General features: G+C 40.9%; 1 protein-coding gene across 1 annotated transcript in view; it reads right to left on the bottom strand.

Annotated features, from left to right (window-relative positions):
• Nucleotides 1-20004, bottom strand: part of lix1 (limb and CNS expressed 1) — an 87481-nt gene extending 67477 nt beyond the window's left edge. The window contains exon 1 of the mRNA XM_002933433.5: nucleotides 19624-20004. Coding sequence (XP_002933479.1) covers nucleotides 19624-19705 — 82 coding nt within the window. The 5' untranslated portion in view covers nucleotides 19706-20004. The remainder of the gene's footprint in view (nucleotides 1-19623) is intronic.
• Between the last annotated feature and the right edge of the window lie 2473 nt (nucleotides 20005-22477).

The following is a 22477-nucleotide window of genomic DNA, read 5'->3' as shown; positions in this document are numbered from 1 at the left end:
AAGTCACTTAACATTTTAGCACCCCAAAGTGACTTAGCCTTTCCTTCCCCTTTAAGCTCTAAACTCATCTGGAAAGAAAGACAAATAATACAAAAGGGACAATCTTGCCTTCATCTTCTTCATCTGCTTACCAGATAGCATTTTAAACATCCTATTAGAGTCGAAAAAGAGAAAAAAAAACACACAAAAGTAAAAAATCAAGTTTCAATTGAACCTTAGATTGCGAAATTAATTGTAAGATAAATTAACAAATGAAAGTGCAACCCCTTTAGCGTGCCCATATATTTATTTATATCTATTTTTATCTACGTTGTGATGCAACTTTATATTTCATAGAGTTTGTTTATTTAGTTTTTTTGAAGCTTAGTTAAAAGCCAGCTGTTTAAGTGATTCACAGTGTGGCGGCATCCTTTGGAATGTGGCAGCCTGAAACCCATACCAACTGCCAATTAGTTAAACCACTGTTCTGATCCAAGATATCATGCTGTGCGTTTCCTCTTTGAAAAAGCAGCAGACAAGTTTTTGATATCAAAGAGACTCATAAGAAATCCTCTTAGGAAGATCTTGGCACCAAAGCCCCTTTGTAATTAATGTATGCAATGCATGGCATCCACACTCTGCAAACACCAGGGCGAATACATATGTGAAAAATGTGCTGCTTTGATGTTAATGTCAGCTGTAGCCTAAAGATTTTGAAAAGCTTTATATGTTGTAAAAAGTTGTCTGGTACTATTTCAGATGGGAATATTGCAGTGTTATTAATACATTGTAAGTGTTATTAAAGTGTTGTACATGGTTTTGTCAAAAACATTCCTTGGCATCCCATTATCCCAGCAGTTTCAGCTTTCAGGTGATTTACTGGTGGATTTTAAATGGGGGCACAAGTCTGCCAGAGCCGTTTGAGAGAGAGGCCCTGTATGCCAAGGAACTCTGCGAATGATCAAAACACATCAGAAAAAGTTATTTTACCACGGAATTCTGTGTCATGCTATAAAAAGTTGGGTATCACCTTAATATACAGTTTATATAGAGCAGGGAAGTCCAACCTTCTTTACCCATGATGTAAAAAGTGTTGGTGAACCACTCAAGTATGAAAAAGTCCTTTGGGGATCACAAATAAGGGCTGTGATTGGCTATTTGGTATCCCCATGTGGCCTGCTAGCCTGCAGGAGGCTCTGCTTGGAATAAAACTGTGTTGTTATGTTTCCAATACTTGCCGCCAAGCCAGAAATTTAAAAATGGCACCTACTTTCAGGCCACTGGGAGCAACATCAAAGGGGGTGGTGAGCAACATTTAGCTCACAAACCACTGGTTGGGGATCACTGATATATAGTGACAATAGTGAAAGATGTTTAATCGTCATATAATTGTATGAGCCCATTGGGAGGATTACCCAATGGCACATACTACTAAAAAAGTATATTTTTATGGTTTATTTAGATGAAGCAGGGTTTTACACATGAGCTGTTTATGCAATATATCTTTATAGAGACCTACATTGTTCGGGGGTATAGTATTCCTTTAAGTTATGCCACTGCTGTGGTTTTTAAATCAATAATCATGTCAATTGAAAGTATTTTTATCTGAGATGTCAGTCCAGTATGTAGGATGAAGCGTATCCTCTACCACAGGCAAAATGTTTTCCATTCTTTTGAATGGGAAGTGATGACAGGTGGGAAGTGGGTTCCTCCATGAAAACCCTGTTGTGTTCAAACCCCAAATGTACCATATGCTTTAAACAACTTAGCCAAGTGTAATTACCTTGTTTCAAAAATGTATAGGTTCAGAAAGCATCTTTGTCTTATAGTTTTACAGGTGTTGCTGAACAAATCCTCCAGCACCCTAAGCTGAAAGGTGGCCGCAAAGTGACAAGGTGCTAGGAATTATAGATCAGCAGCCATAGACTGGATACATTTGACATACAGATTATCAGCAGACCCAAAAACCAACAAACAATATTCTTACTGTTCTAGAATTCAAGTTTTTGATTAATCAGACTGCCAAGTATACACATCTAAGCTAGTAATAAAATAATAACAATAGCAAAATAGTAAAAATATAACCTGGGGATTGGTACTTATTTTGAAATACTTACTCTTCATATAATGTGCTCAATCATTTTGTCAGCTTTATCTCCTCTAGGTCAGTGGTTCCCAAATTTGATGCTGGACCCCATGGAAGCAGGGGCATAGAGCAGTGACATGGGGGCTCAGTCTGAATGACAGTCAGGGAGAGATTTGGGGTGAATGCCTATTTATTTTTCTAGATAGACATAGAAGCCCAGCCCAGTCAGTTTAAGATTTGGTGTGAAAAGCTATTTGCTCTCCTTGAGTGACCTTAAGGGCTCTGGCACACGGGGAGATTAGTCGCCAGTGACAAATCTCCCTGTTCGCGGGCGACTAATCTCCCCGAATTGCCATCCCACCGGTGACAATGTAAGTCGCCGATGGGATGGCACATGCTGCGCAGGTGATTTCGGCAAATCGTCGAAGTTGCCTCACGAGGCATTTTCGGCAATTTGCCGAAATCGTGCTGCCTCTTGTGCCATCCCACCGGCGACTTACATTGTCGCCGGTGGGATGGCAACTGATGGCAACTCGGGAAGATTAGTCGCCCGCGAACAGGGAGATTTGTCGCTGGCGACTAATTTCCCCGTGTGCCAGAGCCCTAAGTACCACTGAATGTTTGTTTTGCTGTATCTGTAACCTTGTTATGAGCAAATAGGGACCCTGATAAACAGAAAAAGTCTGAAAAACATTGTTCTAGGTTTTGCAGCTAATGTCTGTGTCAAGGGTTCAAAAACAGCAGAAACTATGCTAACTATTATAATCAAATAAAAGGCTCTTCTATATTCGTGTTCTACTCTTAGAAATATTAAATGCTGCTCGCTCACAACAAAAATAAAACAAAAATTATTTGTATCTTACATGATTATGTTCTTAGTACAAGAGTTTCAGGAGTTGTATTGTTCATTTCAGCTTTTAAGGAGCAATTCCCTCAGTACCATCTACTTCTAACCAAAGCCGTGCTCTTGCTATTGTTGGGGGATTTCCGCAGAAAGCTCTTTTGAGGCATGTAACATTTCAGCTTCATTTATTATGAATACATGCACTGTAATTCTACATTTCATTCTGGATTGTTAATATATTGCAAGATCTCTGTTTGTTATAATATTATTGTAAGACACTGCGTAAAGTGCTGGCACTATTTAACACCATGATCACTTGTACGAACCCAGATCCCATCCAAGTACACCAAATTTTATTAGCAAGATCCAAAGGAACACCTTTTATGGTTGGAGTTTAACAGGGACATGAAATTCTTATCCTGTAAATTAAAGACAATTCCCTTTGACGTACTGGTGCTTAAGTTACACCAGTTATATTGTCAGTAGAAAAATTCCCCTGTGATTAAACTTGGCACAAATATGCAATCTTTGGTATCCATGCTAAAAGCTAAACCTCCTCCACTTGATTAATAGTATATACTACACACATAAAATTAACTGCACTGTTTTCTTTGAAAAAATCCCTAATACTCAGTTCAAACCAGGACACACTCCATTACCTTTTCTATTTACCCTGCGTCTCTTAAACAAGGTAAAACAATATTGATTTCCTAATTGCACTTGTCATACAGCCACATTTAGCAATATCAGTCACTTCATATTGGTCATTAGCTTTAATCTGACCATGTTGCCAGCTAGGAATCTTATATTTCTTATACTCTTTCTGCAAACAGAGCCGTCACACAAATGTTATTTAAAGTAACCCTGTTAAACCCACACAATCACATGTAAACTCACTCTCTATGCAACAATTGTATCATTGTTTGTCTTGTAAAAATTGAATTGTTTGGATTCCGTTCTCCATCTGTATGGTTAGAATAAAAACAGGAAGATAATATCACCAGCTTGGTCATTTTTGAACCAGTCTGTACAACGTTTGTCTATAATAGGTAAAAAGGCCCTTAATGAAATGTATTACATTTATTTTTATAGCACAGTAAGGGGCAGATTTGTTTTATTATTACCAGGCTTTGCCAGGCTTGCCAGGTAAAAACCGCATAATTTTATGCATTTTTATTAAAGCGGGACTTCCACAAGATGGATGGTGTAAAATAAAACACACCTAAATAAAGCCATTTTACACAGCTTATTATGTTTTTTGCCAATTTAGTTTTACACAGCATAATAAACAGGCCCCTAAGGGGCAGATTTATTAAAGTATGATCGGTCCGAATCCGACTTTTTCATACTGAGCGTATTTTCTGCAACCTTTTCGTACCTTAGCACGACTTTTTCGTACTTTGCGACAAAATTTGTGCAACAAAGTCGTATTGTCGCGCCGAGTACGAAAGTTTCGAATTCATTCAAGCTTCGGTATCGTGGCTTTCCTCAGTTTCCAGGTTGGAGCTGCAGAGTGCCATTGAGCCCTATGGGAGACTTTCCTTGGGCCGGGTTGGAGCTGCAGAGTGCCATTGAGCCCTATGGGAGACTTTCCTTGGGCCAGGTTGGAGCTGCAGAGTGCCATTGAGCCCTATGGGAGACTTTCCTTGGGCTGGGTTGGAACTGCAGAGTGCCATTGAGCCCTATGGGAGACTTTCCTTGGGCCAGGTTGGAGCTGCAGAGTGCCATTGAGCCCTATGGGAGACTTTCCTTGGGCTGGGTTGGAGCTGCAGAGTGCCATTGAGCCCTATGGGAGACTTTCCTTGGGCTGGGTTGGAGCTGCAGAGTGCCATTGAGCCCTATGGGAGACTTCCCTTGGGCCAGGTTGGAGCTGCAGAGTGCCATTGAGCCCTATGGGAGACTTTCCTTGGGCCAGGTTGGAGCTGCAGAGTGCCATTGAGCCCTATGGGAGACTTTCCTTGGGCCGGGTTGGAGCTGCAGAGTGCCATTGAGCCCTATCGGAGACTTTCCTTGGGCCGGGTTGGAGCTGCAGAGTGCCATTGAGCCCTATGGGAGACTTTCCTTGGGCCGGGTTGGAGCTGCAGAGTGCCATTGAGCCCTATGGGAGACTTTCCTTGGGCCGGGTTGGAGCTGCAGAGTGCCATTGAGCCCTATGGGAGACTTTCCTTGGGCCAGGTTGGAGCTGCAGAGTGCCATTGAGCCCTATGGGAGACTTTCCTTGGGCCAGGTTGGAGCTGCAGAGTGCCATTGAGCCCTATGGGAGACTTTCCTTGGGCCAGGTTGGAGCTGCAGAGTGCCATTGATTCCTATGGGAGACTTTCCTTGGGCCGGGTTGGAGCTGCAGAGTGCCATTGAGCCCTATGGGAGACTTTCCTTGGGCCGGGTTGGAGCTGCAGAGTGCCATTGAGCCCTATGGGAGACTTTCCTTGGGCCGGGTTGGAGCTGCAGAGTGCCATTGATTCCTATGGGAGACTTTCCTTGGGCCGGGTTGGAGCTGCAGAGTGCCATTGAGCCCTATGGGAGACTTTCCTTGGGCCAAGTTGGAGCTGCAGAGTGCCATTGAGCCCTATGGGAGACTTTCCTTGGGCCAGGTTGGAGCTGCAGAGTGCCATTGAGCCCTATGGGAGACTTTCCTTGGGCCGGGTTGGAGCTGCAGAGTGCCATTGAGTCCTATGGGAGACTTTCCTTGGGCCAGGTTGGAGCTGCAGAGTGCCATTGAGTCCTATGGGAGACTTTCCTTGGGCCGGGTTGGAGCTGCAGAGTGCCATTGAGCCCTATGGGAGACTTTCCTTGGGCCGGGTTGGAGCTGCAGAGTGCCATTGAGCCCTATGGGAGACTTTCCTTGGGCCGGGTTGGAGCTGCAGAGTGCCATTGAGCCCTATGGGAGACTTTCCTTGGGCCAGGTTGGAGCTGCAGAGTGCCATTGAGCCCTATGGGAGACTTTCCTTGGGCCAGGTTGGAGCTGCAGAGTGCCATTGAGCCCTATGGGAGACTTTCCTTGGGCCAGGTTGGAGCTGCAGAGTGCCATTGATTCCTATGGGAGACTTTCCTTGGGCCGGGTTGGAGCTGCAGAGTGCCATTGAGCCCTATGGGAGACTTTCCTTGGGCCGGGTTGGAGCTGCAGAGTGCCATTGAGCCCTATGGGAGACTTTCCTTGGGCCGGGTTGGAGCTGCAGAGTGCCATTGATTCCTATGGGAGACTTTCCTTGGGCCGGGTTGGAGCTGCAGAGTGCCATTGAGCCCTATGGGAGACTTTCCTTGGGCCAAGTTGGAGCTGCAGAGTGCCATTGAGCCCTATGGGAGACTTTCCTTGGGCCAGGTTGGAGCTGCAGAGTGCCATTGAGCCCTATGGGAGACTTTCCTTGGGCCGGGTTGGAGCTGCAGAGTGCCATTGAGTCCTATGGGAGACTTTCCTTGGGCCAGGTTGGAGCTGCAGAGTGCCATTGAGTCCTATGGGAGACTTTCCTTGGGCCGGGTTGGAGCTGCAGAGTGCCATTGAGCCCTATGGGAGACTTTCCTTGGGCCGGGTTGGAGCTGCAGAGTGCCATTGAGCCCTATGGGAGACTTTCCTTGGGCCGGGTTGGAGCTGCAGAGTGCCATTGAGTCCTATGGGAGACTTTCCTTGGGCCAGGTTGGAGCTGCAGAGTGCCATTGAGTCCTATGGGAGACTTTCCTTGGGCCAGGTTGGAGCTGCAGAGTGCCATTGAGCCCTATGGGAGACTTTCCTTGGGCCAGGTTGGAGCTGCAGAGTGCCATTGAGCCCTATGGGAGACTTTCCTTGGGCCAGGTTGGAGCTGCAGAGTGCCATTGAGCCCTATGGGAGACTTTCCTTGGGCCGGGTTGGAGCTGCAGAGTGCCATTGAGCCCTATGGGAGACTTTCCTTGGGCCAGGTTGGAGCTGCAGAGTGCCATTGAGTCCTATGGGAGACTTTCCTTGGGCCAGGTTGGAGCTGCAGAGTGCCATTGAGCCCTATGGGAGACTTTCCTTGGGCCAGGTTGGAGCTGCAGAGTGCCATTGAGTCCTATGGGAGACTTTCCTTGGGCCAGGTTGGAGCTGCAGAGTGCCATTGAGCCCTATGGGAGACTTTCCTTGGGCCAGGTTGGAGCTGCAGAGTGCCATTGATTCCTATGGGAGGCTTCCAAAATCATGCACAGAAGGTTCAAAGTCAGGAAGTTTTTCCCGCCATTTATGATCGTTTGGATACGAAAATTTTGTGACTTTCGGATCGCCAATACAATATTATTGTGACTGATACGTTTTTGTCATAAGCATTTTTGTGATATTTGCGATCATCAGAAATTATTGTATCGAATCCAAATTTTATGGATGATTCAAACTCGTACTTTACTAATCCACAAATCCAAATCCGAATGAGAAAAATTCGGATTGGAAAATGAACATTTTGCGACTTTTTTGTATTTTTTGCGTTTTTTTCCTCACCGTCACGACTTTTTTCATAAATTGTTGCGACTTTTTCATAGCCATTACAAATTTCGTGAATTGTCGCGACTTTTTCATAGCCATTATGACTTTCGTGAATTGTCGCGACTTTTCATAGCCATTATGACTTTCGTGAATTGTTGTGACTTTTTCATAGTCATTATGACTTTTGTGAATTGTCGCGACTTTTTCATAGCCATTATGACTTTCGCGAATTGTCGCGACTTTTTCGTATTGAGCGCTCGAAAAATTCGCAACAATTTGCAAAAAAGTCGCAAAATACCGATCATTACGAAAAAACGCATTCGGACGCTTTTCGGACGTTCGTGGATTAGTAAATGTGCCCCTAAGTGTAGTCAATATTTTCAAAGGCATAACACAAACAGGGGTACATCTATTACGAACAGTGAAAACAAATGCATGTGCCTTGAGTTTCAATACACAGTTGGAATGAGAACCCTGTCCTGAAGAATTTACAGTCTATTCCAGTTGGAAGCTGCTTAAAGGGGGCATATTACAATCAAACATATTGGTAAATCCATTCAGCTGTTGATCCTAATTTGTGCATGTAATAGGGACCTTAGATTGTAAGATACACAGGGCAAGGACCGAATGATGAACTATCTCTGTAAAGCACTGTATAAATCTGTAGGCACTATATGAATAAATGCTTTGTTTTTTCCCATCTCCTGCTCGCTCCAAGCTCAGTATATGCAAAACCACTTAATCTGTCGACTTTTAAAAGACCACAGGGACATGCCCCAATCACAGCATGAAGAACACCATGCTCAAACACAAGGACTCTCACTGTGAAACAAATTGATACTAGGTCTTGCTGTGAGAATCATATGTCAGATCTTAAGCTCTTGGATGGGTCACTTGGTTTTCCTGAGCCCCAGTGCAGTGGAAGTAGGCAAAATAGACATCTTGGATCAACATAATTTTTAACATATGGTTCTCCAAAGTATATACAGGGTAACTGCAATTTTAAAGAGCCTGTTTTCTAAAATAAATTGATGAGTGTTTGTCAATGTTGTACAAATGTAATATAACTGGGCCAACATGAAAAATGAAGAGATGATCCACAGAAAAGACAAAGACATTGCTTGCTGACATGTTGGAATAAAGGTCTCTGTCATGGATAAAACATCTAAATGTGCTCTAGGATCTGCTGAACAGGCCCCTGACATTAATTATTCTCTAGAGTCAGAGATGTCTCATGGATTCTTAACAGACACACATATGATTGATGTATGCAAGTGCTAGGATTATAACACCTAGCTTGTCCTATCCTTTATATGAGACAGCAGTGCCAAAGGGAATTATTTATATCACTTTATAAGGGAGCCACAACCAAAAGAATTAAAATGTAGACAATGGAGACCACAAGAGAAGCATTTGGAGTTGAAAATCCAATATGAAATCTATTACATAAAGAAATTCTTTTGTGAAAGGGCTTCTAAGGCTAGATTACATTTCTTAAATCAATCTATGGCACATAATCAGTAAAACCATATCATTTAAACATAAAAATCATAAGTGCACCCTGCTACAGCTGTGTCCCATTATGAGCTGTAACTTAAAGCAAGACCCTGTGAAGCTGTTAAATTGCCTCAGACTAGAAAATGTATTGTAGACGTTTTGTTGATAAAAGTGATATAACAATGTGACTGGTAGCCATAATATTATGCCATCTCAAAATGATCCCAACATAGAGCTTTATGTGCTTAGTAGCTTAGTTGACTGATAAATACTGCATCTTTTAGGTGTAAACAAGTGGTTCCTAAACGGTGGAGATGACCTCCCTCTGGGGACCTAGTCCAGTGAATGGAGTGGGGGCAGTCAAAAAGCCAATTAGGATGAAATATGGGATTGAATGCTTATTTAATGTTGGATATTTCTGCTACCAGGTCCACAACTAGGGGTAAGCAGAAGAGGCATGTGCCTAGGGCGCAATGATGAGGGGTAGCTGGGCATACTTCTTCTGCTGTTCTGTCTGCCTACTACTAGTCTGTGGGTGAGTGAGAGAAAGAAAGGGTCTGGTCCCTGGTCCTGGCAAGCTCATCACTAGAGTGGGGAGAGGCTGGGAAATCCCGACCAGCTTTGTGTAGGGCACCCTTCCACTGTGACCCGGCACTGCCTGGTACTATAAAAGAGTGAATGCTGCAGGCATATTTTCAATTATCTGTAACCATGGCATGGCAATTAGGTTTCATTCAGGGACTGCTACTTGCTATTATTACTCTCTTTTTTTATAGTATAACAATATATTTTGTCTCTGAATTAAGGGGGGGGGGGGTGCTACAAAATGAACCTAAACTGGAGAAGCCAGAAAGAAGGGAATCTAAGCTGGTGAAGGGAATGGCAAGTCTCAGGAAGAAAGACTGCTCAAGTTGGGGTCATTTACACTTTAGAGGAGGTGCTTAAGGGGTGACATGATAACTATGTATAAATATATAAGGGGATCATATAATAACCTTTCTAATGTCTTATTTACCAGTTGGTCCCGACAACTGACACAAGGGCATCCATTCCGATTAGAAGAAAGGAGGTTCTGTCTAAATATTCAGAAAGAATTTGTGGAAGTTGTGGAATTCTCTCCCTAAATCAGTCATACTGGCTGATACATTAGATAGCTTCAACAAGGGTTTGGATGGCTTTGTGAGAAAAGAGTGAGAAAATACAGGATTACTGAAAATAGCTCTTAGTACAAGTTTATCCAGGGACTGGTCCGATTGCCATCTTGGAATCAGGAAGGAATTTTTTCCCTTCTAAGGCAAATTAGAGAGGCTTCAGATAGGTTTCTTTGCTTTCCTCTGGATCAACTAGCAGTTATGCAGGTTATGTATAGACAAGTGTCTTTTTTCAACCTAGCTTACTATGTTACTATGTAGAAAAACATATTTTGTGCTTATAAAACAAAAAATCATTGTGGAAGGAAAGGCAATATGTATGTAAGTTAATCCAACCTTATGTTATAATTACCACAGGGAGTCAAGCAGCACAATTTAGGAACAACTGATTTAGCAATTCAGGGAAATAGCAAATAGGATGTTTTGTCGCCAGTGTGGGGTCAACAAATAATCCAAAGTTAAATTCCTACTGGGATTTATGTGAATCACCAGTGGTAAAGCATATACATTACATATCCATAGTGTAGCAACTCAAAGTGATTAAATTACCATTAGGCAACTGATTGCCCACTGTTTTACCCAGTAATTACCTGATGTGCTTGCTCGTATGGCTAGAACTGCCATCAGAACACTAATCAATGCTGACATGGAGTGTACCAGTTCTCATGTGGGCATAGCATAGCTGAATAATCTCCCTTAACGGAATGCTGATCTGCAGATTTTGTGTTAATAAACATAATACCCAGACTACAGAAAACTATTTATGATCTGGCAAATATGTATTATGATAATGATAAAATGTAATTAGACACTTGGCACCTAAATTTTAAGATGAATGTGAGCCAGATGCAATAAACATGCCATACATGCGTCTAATGTTTCACGAGTCTGCACGAACAAAGACTTAACAGAGCAAGTAAATGACAGGAGAAAAAGAAAAATTGATGTCCCAATACTTTGGATAAATCTGATGGAGCACAGCGAAACCACAGAAATAAATCCCAATCATATAGAACTATGGCAACATCACAAGGTCTCGGCCATATGTGAGCAAATGTAATGCTGAACCAGTCCCAGGCATTTATTTATAAAGCCAGTCTGTGTTTAGGATAGCGAGGTTACTTCAGTGTCAGCTATCATTGTTTGATATTCCTTTTATGTAGATACTCTTGATTTTCAATAATACACCATCAGTTGCATTTTGACTCTATAGATATTCATTCGACTGTCATGGATTCAAGTGACCGGATAGATGCAGACTTGGCCTTTACTCGAGTATTATAAATATTTCAACCACACTTTTGCAAAATGTTAGTGATTCCAGCTGTAGTCATTGGAAATATTTGTAGTCAAAGATGAAAACATTACAGTTTTGCAATGTAGAAGACAATAATCCTAAATAATACCCACATTCTTTGGGTACACACACATGGTTCTGGATCCCTGTCTATAAAATTGAGAACAATAGATCAATGCTCCCTCTAATTTCTTTTTTGTCATATGTGCAGAAAATATCTTTTGTGTGTACTATTAAAACCATGTGCACACTTTTAAAAATTAAATACAAATGGGGCTTTTCCATTCCATTCTGAAAGACAGCTACCAACTCTAGCTTCTAGATCTAGATGATGCAGAAGATTTAGCCAAGTTTCTAGGCCTCAGTCTTGGCCATTACTACCTCTCTTCCAGAACCAGAATCACCATGATCTGCCCAGTATTCCAGAATACCATCACCAAGAAAGCTGTAGCCTAAGTAGATTACAGTCTAACAAAGCAGGCCTCCTACTATGAGAGCAAATCCACCTAAAATCAATGCTTTCTTGAAATATAAAAGTACATTACAGTCTAGGGGCCTTTTGTCTCACACAACTATTTTTAGGCACGCTACTTTTTATGCGTTCAACTTTTTTGGCATATTTTTTTCGTGGCAAATTTTCATAGCAGTTTCACGAAAAATTTGCCAATGGGGAAATTTGCCACAAATTAGTACCTGCTGAAAAAATTCACTAATCACCAACAACAATCAAGAGCATGCCTTTTAGAAGTCTGAACATGCAAACAGGTAACAGGACATTCTGGAGACACACTATCATGTGTGAGAATATGTCAAATAATAATTGTATCCTTTCACGTGGCTATGTACCACACAATTGGGCTCTAGTTTTAGGCTGCATATAAATTGGTATAATAAATTAATTCAAATGAATGTTTTTGATCTAATTAATATAATTCAGATTAATAAACCATAGTGTAAAGAAGTTTAAATGCCTGACAATGGGGCACTTACTATTTCCACGCTATAAAATATTATAAACAAACATATGAATGATTGAAAATGAACCTGTGCTAAAGTTGTTTAATAGAGGTTTTACATAGATACATTTACATAATTTAGGTTAAAAAAAAAGACAAAACTCCATTAAGTTCAACCCTTTCAAATGAACCTTAGTGTTACTGAAGAGGTTTAGCAATATTTTCAAACAATGAATCCTTTTAGGCTATACTTGCTTCTATTTACACTCCTAATGGTAACCCCATCTTAAAATACTCAAGTTTAAGGGCTCTGGCACACGGGGAGATTAGTCGCCCGCGACAAATCTCCCTGTTCGCGGGTGACTAATCTCCCTGAATTGCCATCCCACCAGCGACAATGTAAGTCGCCGGTGGGATGGCACATGCTGCTCAGGCGATTTCGGCAAATCTCCGAAGTTGCCTTGCGAGGCATTTTCGGCGATTTGCCAAAATCACGCTGCCGCGTGTGCCATCCCACCGGCGACTTACATTGTCGCCGGTGGATTGGCAACTGATGGCAACTCGGGGAGATTAGTCTCCCGCGAACAGGGAGATTTGTCGCGGGCGACTAATCTCCCCATGTCCCAGAGCCCTAAATATCTTGTTATTTAGCTGAATTTGGGACAAAGCCAACTATCCAGCATTAGGGACATTAAGGTTAAAAAGACTGAGTGTCCCTGCTTGGCAGAGTATGTACAATTGTATTCAACTGGGTAGAGTGCAGGTGGAATTGTGCACTGAGGATAACATTTAAATATCAATGGGGATATTAGAAGATTTGCAGAAAACATTTCTGAGCTTTACTGAAGCCAAAAAAGGGCTATTGCCGCAAAGTTTACCCTCTTCTGGAAATGATAACAGTGTGAGATTCCCAGCTGCCCAGCTTCATGTGCTAGCTTAATGGCATCTTCCCAAACATAGTTTTCCTCAGATGGAACATTTCTGTTATTACCAGGTTAAACATTTAATTCACACTCTCCTACACTCAGGATCAGAGCCTTATTGGAATTCCTTTTAGACAGCATGAAAGAAAGTATAAAAGAAACCTAAGTGGCAAAGGAGTATTATCTATGATTCACCACCTGCTTCTTTCCTACACTACTGATATATAAATCCTAAAGGGCTTCAGACATTGGAGAAGACATCACATCGGAACATTATTTTGAACAGAACTCAGACAGCTTCCAGAAATGTGGCCACAAAATAACTTCAAGTTCAAGAGGATGTAAACCCCAAAATATAATTTAGAATTTAATTCAAAGAAACTTTTTAATATATTTTAATTAAATAATGTTCAGTGGTTTTAAAGTTATTTGCAAATGTTATTGCAGTTCAAAGCAATATTTTTCTGTACCAGTCTGCACTTCCCAAACAAATGCAGCAGAGATCTTCTCCAGCCAAGACTCCGTTTCCCACAATACCTTGCATGTTTCTAGCTTTAGCTGGCTTCTTCAACGCTGTTCCTACAATTGTAATTCCATTTACGAATAACTTTAAAATAATTGTAAATTTCTAAAGAATGGTGACTGTAGAGTAGCTTAGAGTAATCGTTTTTTCAATAGGAAAAACTGTATGTTAGGGTTTAAATCCATTTTAAATGATGCACTTCTTGGTACCTGACCCCTCCAAAAAAACATAAATGAAGTTATTAGCCTCTTCTTATTGGTTTGCAGGTGACAAAGTATGGAAGAACTGTTCTAAAACAAATATGTCAGGATTAAGATCTCTAGTCTCAACATATTCCTCAGACACTGCCAAATGGGCTTTCCCCACCTATTGGCTGAATGAGTCAATCTCTACAAGGGGACTTTATAAAAACATTTGCATTTATGGATTGCTCTCAATTACATTATATGAAAATTCCCGGAATGACTTAAATTGTAGGTTTATGCTGCACTAAAACGAAGGAATAAATTATAAAAAGTAAATAATGTTAAATAATAAATTAGTTAATTAAGGCGCTCTAAAGGCCCCCATACACGGGCCGATAGAAGCTGCCGATATCGGTCCCTTGGACCGATTCGGCAGCTAATCGGCCCGTGTATGGGAAGAAACGAGCATCCTGGCCAACCGATATCTGGCCTGAAGTTGGCCAGATATCGATCGGCCAGGTTAGAAAATCCAGTCGGATCGGGGACCGCATCGGCTCGTTGATGCGGTCCCCGAACCGACTGCCCATGGCCGCAAATGTAATCCAATCGTTTGGCCCCAGGGCCAAACGGTCGGATTATTTTTTTTTTAAGCCACTTGCTATCCGATATCGCCCACCCGTAGGTGGGGATATCGGGTAAAGATCCGCTCGCTTGGCCAAGCGAGCGGATGTTATAGTGTATGGGGACCTTAAGTAATGGGATAGAGAGATACTGTAGTTGAAGTTATTCGTACCAAGTACCGCATGGAGACCCCGGGTGTATATACCTTGAGTCTATCTCCAACTAGGACCCCAAAACAGTCAATTCCGCTTTCATCATATAAAGATAGAAAAAACCAAAAGGCTCACCGCTGTCCAGAAGTGGCCCGGGTGCTTAAAGCCCCGAACCCGTAGCTGGAGAAGGCAGAATCATATATATGCAAGGAGGCTCCAAACACAAGAGGTTCGCTATAACTCAAACTTTATTGCTCCGTTTAAAATCAGTACGCCTGACGCGTTTCGTGCGTTTGCATATGTAGGTTTATGCTGGGCAGCAACATATTTACAGTGGTACTGCATTTGAAGTAAAAATCTCATTTGAGGCCTTACCTTTACTCTCAAAAACTAGAGGAGTTTGTAATGGGGTATATGTCCAATGTTGTGCATTGCCTTGTATGGAGAGCCTTTGTGTATTTGTAGAGGCTCACAAGGTTTAACTGAGCAGACAATAAAGACTTGTAAAACCTGATTGGGCCATGGCAAGCACATAAAAAGTATTAGCTATTAATTATTTTAATTAACAGGAGTGAATATAAAGTTTATCATGTTATTGTTTGTTTGCAAAATCAGTACTGTTAAGGGCATATTTGAGAAGAGTCTACTGTTTTAAAGAAATGTACCAGTGCCCTCATCCCTAGCTTCTGTAAATGCCCTATGCTGTATTTTTCCATCTTAAAGTACACTTTTTTTTTTTTACTCTTCTCTGCTGTCCTCAATTAAGGGGTTATTTTCTTTCTAATATATATTATCCTTATGCACCACCCATTGTTTAAAAATAACACCCAGGAACAAATTAACATCCCTAATTCCATAGCTAGGATGAGGGTAGGAACACCTTCTGGGCCCACTCTCACAAAGAGTTAAAAGGCTAGAAAGGCTAGCTTCAAACCAAACCTGCTGCTTAACAGGTAGGTTAATCCAGACAAAGCATAGCAGAATACATTCATGCAGTCTGTAAAGCCTGTTCCACATTTATACTTCTTTCCACTGAAAATCAAAAGCAGATGGACATTCACCTCTTAGTTTAGAACAACAAGATAGAGAACAAGCCTTTGAAGAGCATATGTATAAGATGCTTTCAATTTAGTTTATTGCTCAAAGTTCCCTTGTTGACCAGCCTTTGAATTTATTTAGTGAGGTGAATGTTTCTAATGATGTTATTTTGGCCTCTAAACTCGTGCCCTTAGATTTAATAGGGCAATCTTTCTGCACTGGTATTATTTGTGTCTGCGTAGACTTGTGCATAGACTCAATTCATAGTGTAGTAATAGCTATAAATTTGTATATTCTTTGTGAGGGATCTGGTTGACAACTGAAGTCCCATCTGGCTCATTACTTGGGTTAAAGAGGGCTTTTATTATATTGTGCATAAAAATTATACAAAGAAGACCAAGCTACTGGCAGACTCTTAAACAAATAGTCAGAAAATAGGTACTTGCACACTATATTACAAATATACACAAAAGTAAAGAACACACACCTGGAATTTGACTTGTGACGCAAATGCATTGGATGGCAGAAGCTATGGATTACCATCATAGATCTCTCTACATGTCATGAAACAATGGAATGAGAAAGAAGAAAAAAAGAAAGAGAAAGGGGATATCGAAAAATGAAATGTTGGAAAGGGAAAGGAAAGGAATGTTGATATAAAGATGTGGGACTAGCTGTATTCCAATCAAGGACATGCTGCTTTCTGACAGCTGTCGGTGGATGGGGATGTATCCACAAGTAAGCCCCAAGAAGTGGCACAATTTGCTCTGTGTAATTGTTAAAGGAATATAATAATAAAAAATGAATGGGATTTCACTGGAATTCATATGGAATAGTCACTATCTTATCTTTACCTTTCCTTTACATGTACTGATAAAAACTTGACATACTAGGAGTCATTTCAAAGCACCTGCAAAGCAATAAGCAAACAGGGCCCAGCTCCTTGTCAGCCTCGTCAGGGTGTGTAATATGGGGCTTTGCAGCTCAGTGTATGGAACAGGACCTGAAAAAATACTGCACTGCTAATGTAGTGTAAGTAGAACTCTATTTACTTGAAATCATCATGCTTCATAAACCCTACCCATGGTGACTATGTCATAAGCAAGCTAATCCATTTTCATGACTGAGCGTAGTTCTCTAATCCTTTCTGCTGATGACATAGGAGTCACTGATCTTCCTTATCTTGTTTATGATATTTAGCTGCTATGAGAACATTTTTTGAGTTCCTATGATTATAAAGTTCCCAAAGCAAGTGAATCTAGAATGTTTTTTTTTTACCAGAATACTATAGGGTCAGGTTTACCAGATGCAGATAACCCAAATGTTTTTCAGTGCTACATATCAACAGCCATCACATATCCTGGGAGCAAGTTTCTGCAAGCCAAAATAAACTCAGAAATCACCTGCACTCATGAAAATGCTCCTATGCACCATCTAGTGATAGGTATGGGAATAGCACCCAATAGGAGAAATAAGAGAAGCTGTGTCATATATGACCTGGAGGTAAGAACTGAATAGCTGAGATGACAGGTGTCTGAAAGGACTTGCTGGATGATACTGTGCTGGATGTTTTTGCAAACATCAGATTATGCATAATGATCTGTATTGGCTGTACAATACCATTATTAGCAATATATTATATTAAAAATTAACATTAACAAATGTATCCTATTAAAGGCTACTTATTGTAACAAAGGAAATAATAGACTGTGGATTTTACCTAGTTGATTTAAATCTATTAAAATCTTAATGCATTCAGACATCTCTGGTACTAGACACATAATTAAAGCCATGGGTTAGCTGTATACCTCCTTTATGCTTCCCCTGGATTCTCTGTAATGAGATTATTATGTAAAGTTTTGCTGCTACAGAGAAGAATTGCTGGTTCTTAGCTTGGCTTGCTCCAGATATTAGTGGCCATATGACCTGGGGACACTAGGGATGCAAGAGTGTGCCCCTTAGTGCTTGTTTGAGCCCTGATACGGGCTGCATGTTCTGTCTCTCCTACCTTGCACCTTAGAATTACGTGCAAGGAAGGAGTGGGTAGGGTCAGGAGGGTTGGACACCTAGGAGTCCCCCAACTGCCCATTTGAATCAAGCATGGCCCAACGCAGGATGCCTTTAATTCAAAGCGCAGTCTGCAGGTGTCTATTCTCCAAAATGGAACACAGATGCATTTGGCTATTTGCACAATGCCAAATGCAGCTAGAAAAGTGCAAAAAATGGCTCACTGCGGTCTTTTTTGCACTATGCACACTGCGCAGGGTATTGTAAATGAACTGTATTGTTTTTCACCTGTACCCCCACTTATGTTTATCCCCTTATTTTAGCCAGAAAGACTCCTTTGGATTTGTAGCAGAATTAGGTCAGACCAACAATACAGCAGTAGCTCTGGTGCAATCAGCTAGCTCAGGTTAGAAGTGGTACTGCAAGCGACCAAAAGTAATGGAAAGATATATTGCAGTGGAATAACATTTATGAAGACCTTTCCTGGAAAGTTGTTTTATCATCTGGAAGGGCTCCTCTCAAGTCTTAAACTGCTTTATCCTATAGCTCATAGCAAGCAAAAAGCATTTACTGATCTAGAGTATTTGTAATAGTGAAGTACACATCTGACTAGTTTCTATGGGTCACTGCCCCTTTGCCCGTGTGTAAACAGATTGATTTTGGGGCATAGGCTATGATAGAAGGGCCCATATTGTAAGATAGATGGAATAGCAAACACAATATATTGCTTTTAGGAAACTCTTAGTAATAGAACATTTTGGGACTAGATTGTCTATAACATTAAGGTTCAAAAACATGTTGACATTAAATAACATTACTGCCCATCACAGAAGATACAGATAACAACAAAGGAGAAAATCTGTTTAAACAGTAACATGGTATTTGAGACATTCATAAAGTTCAGTCTTGACTATATTTGCATAAGAAATGAAAATCTGAGTACTTAGAATAACTGTCAGACCTCTGGCTGCTAACATTCATCTGAATTAGGTAGAATTAGGTAACAGGGCAAAACATAAGAAAAAACCCCATTAACACTGTATAATGTATAATAATCAATAATGTAACTCACTGACTGTATCATTAATCCCTACAACCTATACAGCATTAGTGCACAAATGTTACAATACAGACGTAGTCATAGCTACTGTCAGTGAAATACGATCAATAAAATTCTAGCATATAGAGAGCACATCTGCTAATATACACACTGCAAAGCAATAAAAGATGAAACAGAAACACATTTCAGAACATTCTTTGTAGCTATTCAAAGGAAACTAAAATCCAGGACACAATGTCAGTATTAAAGCTGCCCGTAAAGAGGAAAAGTTTATTACGTACAATAGAGCATGAACTTGTTGACTAATATTTGTATTGTTTAACAAGTCATCCTGCAAATCTCTAACCAAAACCAGAAACCTAATCGACAGCTTGTAGGCTGGCAATAAAGCAGCAGTGAGCAAAGTGGCAGCAGGGAATTCAGTGCAAATGGGCACCGCTCTTTATAGCTCACATAATAAATCTTTCAGACATGAGATGTCAATGTGCCACAATGGGCCGCATCTCCCAGCAGTGAGGTGCAATTCACAGGGGGTGCCCAATAAAACAGAAACACGCTGATTTATCAGCTTTAAGAATGTGTCCAAATTCCTTAGAAATATTCTCATTGTGACTGTGCCTGTAGTTCTCATTCTAACTCCTAGTGCTTTTTTGCAGATACACAAACAAGCCAGAGAGAAAACTACATCTCATTTCTGGCACTTTAAGCACCGTTCCCCATTTACAGCTGCTTCCAAAAGTAACTCAGCTCCTGAGCAAATATGTTTCTCCAGAGTGAGTACTCATGCCATGCTGAAATGCTAGAAAAGCTTAAAAGCACCGCACACAGCTGTACTGGATCCCCCATGCATTCTAACAAGTGTGGTCTGTAATACTTACAGTCCTTGAATATTATGGTTGGGTCACTCTGGGGCAGCACCTGAGTCACTAGCAGCTGCAAAGAGTCCAATGTCCTGTCCATTTTTCTTGTGAGTCCTTCAAGCTGCCTGTACAAACTGTCCTCATGCCTGACTTACTCCACTTCTCCACCGAATTGGTACAGCTCATTGATGCAGCGGATTGCTAAGAAATCTCTTTTAACATCTGCCAATCAGACATAGGCCAGAATGTAAAGACCCTTAGGGGGTCCTCCTCCCTGGCTTGCTTATCTTTGTTGTAGGCTGAGCTAATTAGCTGTAAGACTGGCTGACAGATTCATTCCCAGTGCTTCCTTCTGTTCAACACACCCACCTACAGGCCAGCTCGAGTAGCTTGTTATGTGAAAAGCATTCCTCTATTCAGCTGCGCTCCCTCGCTTTTCTTTCTAAAGAAGTAAAAAAGGGAATGATTAGTGGATTTGAGGTGATGTTTTCTTTAGAGAGGAAGTGCTTAAATAATAGAAAAAAGTGCCAGCGGATCTGTTATCACAAGTTCAGTTTATAGCAGAATAAAAGCTTAAGCATTGATGAGAAATGATTTTACCATTGTTTTTTCCCAATTATTTCTGAATTAGGAGGCACTGTTCTGTCTATGTCAAACCATAAAACCAATGCTCCCATCAACAGCCATATCTTCTCCGATAGGAGTGAGAAGCTAAAATAAATCTTTTCAGTGTATTTAAAAAAGGAAAAGTGAAAGTTTTATGGTCACCGAAAGCCAACAGTTTGTTGCTGTCACCTAACATACTTATATAGTACAAGTATGGGACCTGTTATCCAGAGACCCATTTATCCAGAAAGCTCCAAATTATGGGAAGGCCATCTCCATAGACTCCATTTTAATCAAATAATTCAGATTTTTAAAAATGATAATGATAAAACAGTACCTTGTACTTGATCCCAGTTTTTAATGTTTAAATGATGTTTAAGTAGACAAAGTATGGTGATTCAAATTATGTAAAGACCCCTTATTTGGAAAACCCTAGGTCTCAAGCATTCTGGACATCTCCATCTAGTTCAGCCTTTTGTTTAAATAATCCCTATTCCCTACCCTTGCTGCCCCCATGATTATCTTTATTGTGCCCTGACCACAGCGAGGGAGGCTGCATTGCTAGTGGAGGGGTGCATTTGCGCTGCCCACACAGCTGAAGAGTTAAAGTTCCCATGAAAAAAATAAAATTTTGGCTCTTAAAGTAACAAAGATTTGACCTGTGGTACAGTGGCCACATTGCTGCTTGAGGAAAGATTCTCACCTTGCCAGGGGTGTCACTGGCGCTTTATTTATAGTTGAGCTAGCGGAAAACAAAAACCACATCGGAATCAGTCTCCATATTGCTCATAAATAGAAGAAAATCATTCTTTCTAAATTACACTGTTTACATAGCAAATACTTCACTCTACCATTTCAAATGTTATGCTTGAACCAACAAATGTATTTTTTTTAGCTGTAATATTGGTGTGTAGTCTGAGCTTCCAGGAGCCAGTGCTACACATTAGAACTGCTTTCAGGTAACCTACTCCCCATGTAACTGGAGGAGTCCCATGTCAGACTTGGATTTCTTACTATGGAGTGCTATTCTGATGTCTACTGGGAGCTGCTATCTTTCTCCCTTCCCATTGTTCTGCTCATCTGGTGCTGGGGAGGAAAGGTTTATCAGAGTAGAGGTCACATGGCTGTGGCACTCTGGGAAACGAAGAATATGGCAAGCCCCATGTGAAATTTTAAAAGTAAATATAAACAAAAAAATGAATTTCAATGCAGGATTCTGCTGGAGAAGTTCTATTAACTGATGCATTTAAAAAAACAAGCATGTTTTCCTAAGACAGTATTCTTTATATCTGGTCCCCTTATTTCTGTCTTAGGAGAGACAACTGGGGCAGCAGATGGCTTCTATAGGAAACCCTAAGCAGCAGGTAGAGATTTGTTGTGTTTAATCAAAAGAAAGGAAAAGATCCTTTACTTACCTACTAAGATTTCACATGTACTGTAGATGCCCATAACTTTCTCCTTATTGTTTTGTGATGCTGGCAGCCAACTGATTAGGCAAAGCAACAAGTTTGCAACAACATTAGCAAATATGCATCTGTCCTGTTGCTCTGCTGTTTTCTGCAAGTGGACCACAATTTAGTTTTGTTATATTTGTATAGAAGGTCATGCTAACTGTGCATCTTACTTATTAAAGTCTTCCATATTTTTGCATGCAACTTTAATAGAAGTCAATGAGTGCAATGAATGCAAATATGTATAAAGTGCCAACATATTCTGCAGTGTTGTACAATAGACAGTTGTATATACATCAGAATTTCTCATTGTGTATAAATACTGACTGGCATAGGAGGAAAAGAGGTCCCTGCCCAATAGAGTTTGCAATCATTCTCACTGGTACTCAGTGAATGCAATTTCTTGTATGGGCATTACAACAGTTGCTGCTGGATACCAGAAGGCAGGATACAAAGATCTTCACAAAACCCAATACCAGTCAGGGAAGAACTACACAGGAGATTTTGTTGGAGTCCCTTGCTGTTAGTCGTAAGCACTTGCACAACTCTAAAGCTAAAGATAATGATATTAAATCTTAGCTGTAGATTACATAAAAGATTTGCCATAAAAGAATACAGAAGAGAATTCATCTGACTGATAAGCAGTAGGCTGATCTACATGAGAACACATGAGTATTTGCGTAATTGATTGCAGCGCTGTCTCCCACCACATGGCACTGCATGTTTTCACATTTATCCCTGATGTCTGGGATCAAGATCTATTGTTTCTGCATTGAGGATTTTTCTCTATTCACACAGGAGCAAACTCACAGGAA

Source organism: Xenopus tropicalis, chromosome 1 (genome assembly GCF_000004195.4).
Source record: "Xenopus tropicalis strain Nigerian chromosome 1, UCB_Xtro_10.0, whole genome shotgun sequence".
NCBI classification, from domain to species: Eukaryota; Metazoa; Chordata; class Amphibia; order Anura; family Pipidae; genus Xenopus; species Xenopus tropicalis.
The sequence above is the reverse complement of the archived record's forward strand: the minus strand, read 5'-3'. Positions and strand labels throughout refer to the sequence as shown.